The sequence below is a fragment of the Mus caroli genome, unplaced genomic scaffold, assembly GCF_900094665.2.
Source record: "Mus caroli unplaced genomic scaffold, CAROLI_EIJ_v1.1 scaffold_22624_1, whole genome shotgun sequence".
In the NCBI taxonomy this organism is placed as follows: domain Eukaryota; kingdom Metazoa; phylum Chordata; class Mammalia; order Rodentia; family Muridae; genus Mus; species Mus caroli.
Window position 1 is genome coordinate 1 of NW_018391391.1, and position 3,962 is coordinate 3,962.

At 38.1% G+C, this 3,962-nt stretch overlaps 1 protein-coding gene across 1 annotated transcript; it reads left to right on the forward strand.

Moving 5' to 3' along the window:
* Window positions 1-284: 284 nt before the first annotated feature.
* LOC110289162 (zinc finger protein 709-like) lies at window positions 285-3,633 on the forward strand (the record flags this gene model as incomplete). Its single annotated transcript, XM_021155333.2, has 1 exon — window positions 285-3,633. A coding segment is annotated over one exon (1,519 nt), but the record flags the coding sequence as incomplete, so codon positions are not given.
* Window positions 3,634-3,962: the final 329 nt, after the last annotated feature.

The following is a 3,962-nucleotide window of genomic DNA, read 5'->3' on the forward strand; positions in this document are numbered from 1 at the left end:
AAATGCTCTTTCCATCACAGGTACTTTTAAAGATGTAAATAATAACCATAATGAATCAAACCAACATGGATTAAAAACAACATGACAGAACCTTATTATATCTGATTCCTCTTTACAATTAGAATAGATTGTTAACCTAATCCATACAGATAAATGATTCATTGGTATAATAAATGGGGTAAAACTTATACATGTACCAATTGCATACACGGGCTTAAATAAAATCTTACTGTAGAGAAACACTCTGAAAATATCTAATGTGTTAAACTCTATTTATATCACAGGCATCTTCAAAGGGATGGACCAAGAAATACTGGAGAGAAACCCTTTGAATGTATTCAATATGATGGAGCCTTTGCAAGAAACCATCATCATCATTTACATAAGAGCACTGGATCTTTCATGTCTTATACTGATCATCAAATACATACAAGACCACATACTGGAGAAAAAGTCTATGATGGTAACCAATGTGATAAAACCTTTTCATGTCACAACCATTTTGAAATTCGTAAAGGAACATATACTGGAGAAAAACCCTATGAATGTAATCAATGTGGGAAAACATTTGCAGGTCGCAGCAATCTTCAAATCCATAAAAGAACACATACTGGAGAGAAACCCTATGAATGTAAACAATGTGGCAAAGCCTTTGCATGTCACAGTACTCTTCGAAATCATAAAAGAACACACACTGGAGAGAAACCCTATGAATGTAACCAGTGTGGAAAAGCCTTTGCACAATTTGGTCATCTTCAATGTCATGAAATAACACATAATGCAGAGAAACCCTATGAATGTAACCAATGTGGCAAAGCGTATACACGACACAGCAATCTTCAAAGACATAAAAGAACACATACTGGAGAGAAACTATATGAATGTAAACAATGTGGTAAAGCCTTTACATGTCACAGATATCTTCAAATCCATGAAAGGAGCCATACTGGAGAGAAACCCTATGAATGTAACCAATGTGGCAAAGCCTTTACATGTCACAGTACTCTTCAAGTCCATAAAAGAACACATACTGGAGAGAAACCCTATGAATGTAATCAATGTGACAAAGCCTTTGCATGTCACAGATATCTTCAAATCCATAAAAGAACACATACTGGAGAGAAACCCTATGAATGTAATCAATGTGGCAAAGCCTTTGCATGTCACAGTACTCTTCGAAAGCATAAAATAACACATACTGGAGAGAAACCCTATGAATGTAACCAATGTGGCAAAGCCTTTGCACAATTTGTTCATCTTCAATGTCATGAAATAACACATACTGAAGAAAAACCTTATGAATGTAACCATTGTGGCAAAGCCTTTGCATTTCACAGTACTCTTCGAAATCATAAAAGAACACATACTGGAGAGAAACCCTATGAATGTAAACAATGTGGCAAAGCCTTTGCATGTCACAGCTATCTTCAAATCCATAAAAGAATACATACTGGAGAGAAACCCTATGAATGTAAACAATGTGGCAAAGCCTTTGCATTTCACAGTACTCTTCAAGTCCATAAAAGAACACATACCGGAGAGAAACCCTATGAATGTAATCAATGTGGCAAAGCCTTTGTATGTCACAGCTATCTTCAAATCCATAATAGAACCCATACTGGAGAGAAACCCTGTGTATGTAAACAATGTGGCAAAGCCTTTGCATGTCACAGTACTCTACGAAATCATAAAAGAACACATACTGGAGAGAAACCCTATGAATGTAACCAGTGTGGTAAAATCTTTGCACGACACAGTCAGGTTCAAATACATAAAAGAATACATACTGAAGAGAAACCCTGATAATGCAGTGAATGTGGTCAAGGATTTGTTATGGTGGTCTGAAAAGGAATTTTAAAAACAAATTCTTGTGAGAACCCTGTAAGTGTAATCAATCTAATAAAGCCATTTGTTAGCAGTCACCTTCTAAGTGATGCAACATATTTGTGAGAATATGGTAGGTGGGTGTGTCTGATTCTTTTGTCTACGCTCAAGATGGTTTTTGTCTTAATTATTTGCTTTGCGAGGTTTGATATGAGGGTTTGTGCCTATTTTTATTAAAATATGGTATGCCTTGTTCATTTGCTATCCCCAAGTATGCTGCTCTTTTTTCAGGGGAAATGGTAGAATATATGGGTGTGATGTTAGTTTGGGAGGNATATAGAGAAGTGGAGGGATGTGTACTGTGGTCCAGATATAAAGTGGGAGATGAGAACAGATAAAAAAATAAAAAGAATGTAACTGTACATATTTACACACACACCTTTTAAACAAGGTATGAATTAAGTATATAATAAGTTGTAACAAACTAAGATAACCTAGGTATAGAATTTTCAGTGTATGTCTCCATGCCCTCAAGGATCATAAGGCGATATTGGTTCATCGGGTCAATGGGAGCACACAGCAAACTTGAGGTTCACAAGCCCAGTGCAAATGGACAATGAATGATCAATCCAGTACGCTGCAGCTGGCAGGGAGTCAGAACAACTTTTTGGTGATTGAAGGCTTATATAGTTTGCAGGACCTGGGATAGGAACTTCCAGAATGGGTAAAGCTGAATGCTGAGAATACCAAAATGCCTCATTAGCAGGGGCAAGCATTTCAGGAATCTGAGAATCTAGGAGTATGGGTTTCTTAATCAGGATGAAGTTAGTTCATCCTATATTCCAGTTAAGTCACTGTGACATTCCTAAGGGTGAGTTCTGTGCAAGGGCTTTTAATTCCCTGGCAAGGTCAGAAAAGTAGAAGTCCCAAAAATGAAGGCCATTTTCCATTATGTGTTGACAGAAAAGGCAAGTTACACATTGGTGGACTGTAACCTTAATTAGCAGGGTTTTCCCACATTTAAAAGTATAAATATTGGGTTATAAGTTTTAGCCTAATTTTGACATATTTTCACCATATGTAATAAACTTACAAATGTGAACATAGTTTTCAGCATACTCGGAAGACATATTTGTTGAAGACCACAGGCATTTTAGAGGTAAATATTTTAAGACTATTAAATAGCAATATCTTAGACACAGTACTTTTAAAATGGGCGGCAGATAAATTTTACATATGAGGTACTATTTATTGCTTTCTTAGAAGTTTGTGAATGTATCTACCTCAAGACCCAACTAATCCATTCTTAGGCACAAATCCAACAGATACTACATCTTACCGCAAGGACACTTGCTCAATTTTGTGAATGCAGAGGACTCCTGCTCATTGGATGATGAATACCTGGATGTTCTATGAAACTAAAAGTTTACAAGAGAAGGACTGTATCTGCCCATAATGTGGAAGGGCAGATCTGTGGAGGCCTGTTCTGTCTGACTCATTTGGGTTCTAATCCTCCAGTAGTTGAGGGGATATTGTGCTGTTTCCAAGCTGGATGGTCACAGGTAGAGAAGGTTCTGGAAAGATATAGAAATTAGGAGCACCTGGACATGAAGCTCACAGGTTCTTTCCAGGATTCTCCTCTGATCCACTTGGAGGGAGGTGTTAGGTAGGCCATAAGCTGTGTCATGTGTGGGGGAGCTGCACCAGGAAACAGAGGATGGCTAAACTCTCAAGAGTTCCTTCTGACAGGACTTATATTGACCATCACTGTGGTTCTGTTGATAGATGTACAAACATGACCTTAAGCATGGAGGGTCATTTAATGTGGAGTTCCCCTGGAGAACAGGAGACTCTACAGCTCTGATCTTAGAAAGCTGTGTTGCTCAGAATATCACTGCCCAGTATACATAACAGGTGTAACTTTTGGTGTGCATTGAGAAGAAAGTTTTTTTTTTCAATTTTTATTTAGGTATTTTCTTCATTTACATTTCAAATGCTATCCTGAACGTCCCCCATGCCCTCCTCCCCCCTCCCCTTCCCACCCACACCCACTTCTTGGCCCTGGTCTTCCCCTGTACTGGGGCATATAAAGTTTGCAAGACCAAGAGGCCTCTCTTCCCAATGATGGCCAACTAGTC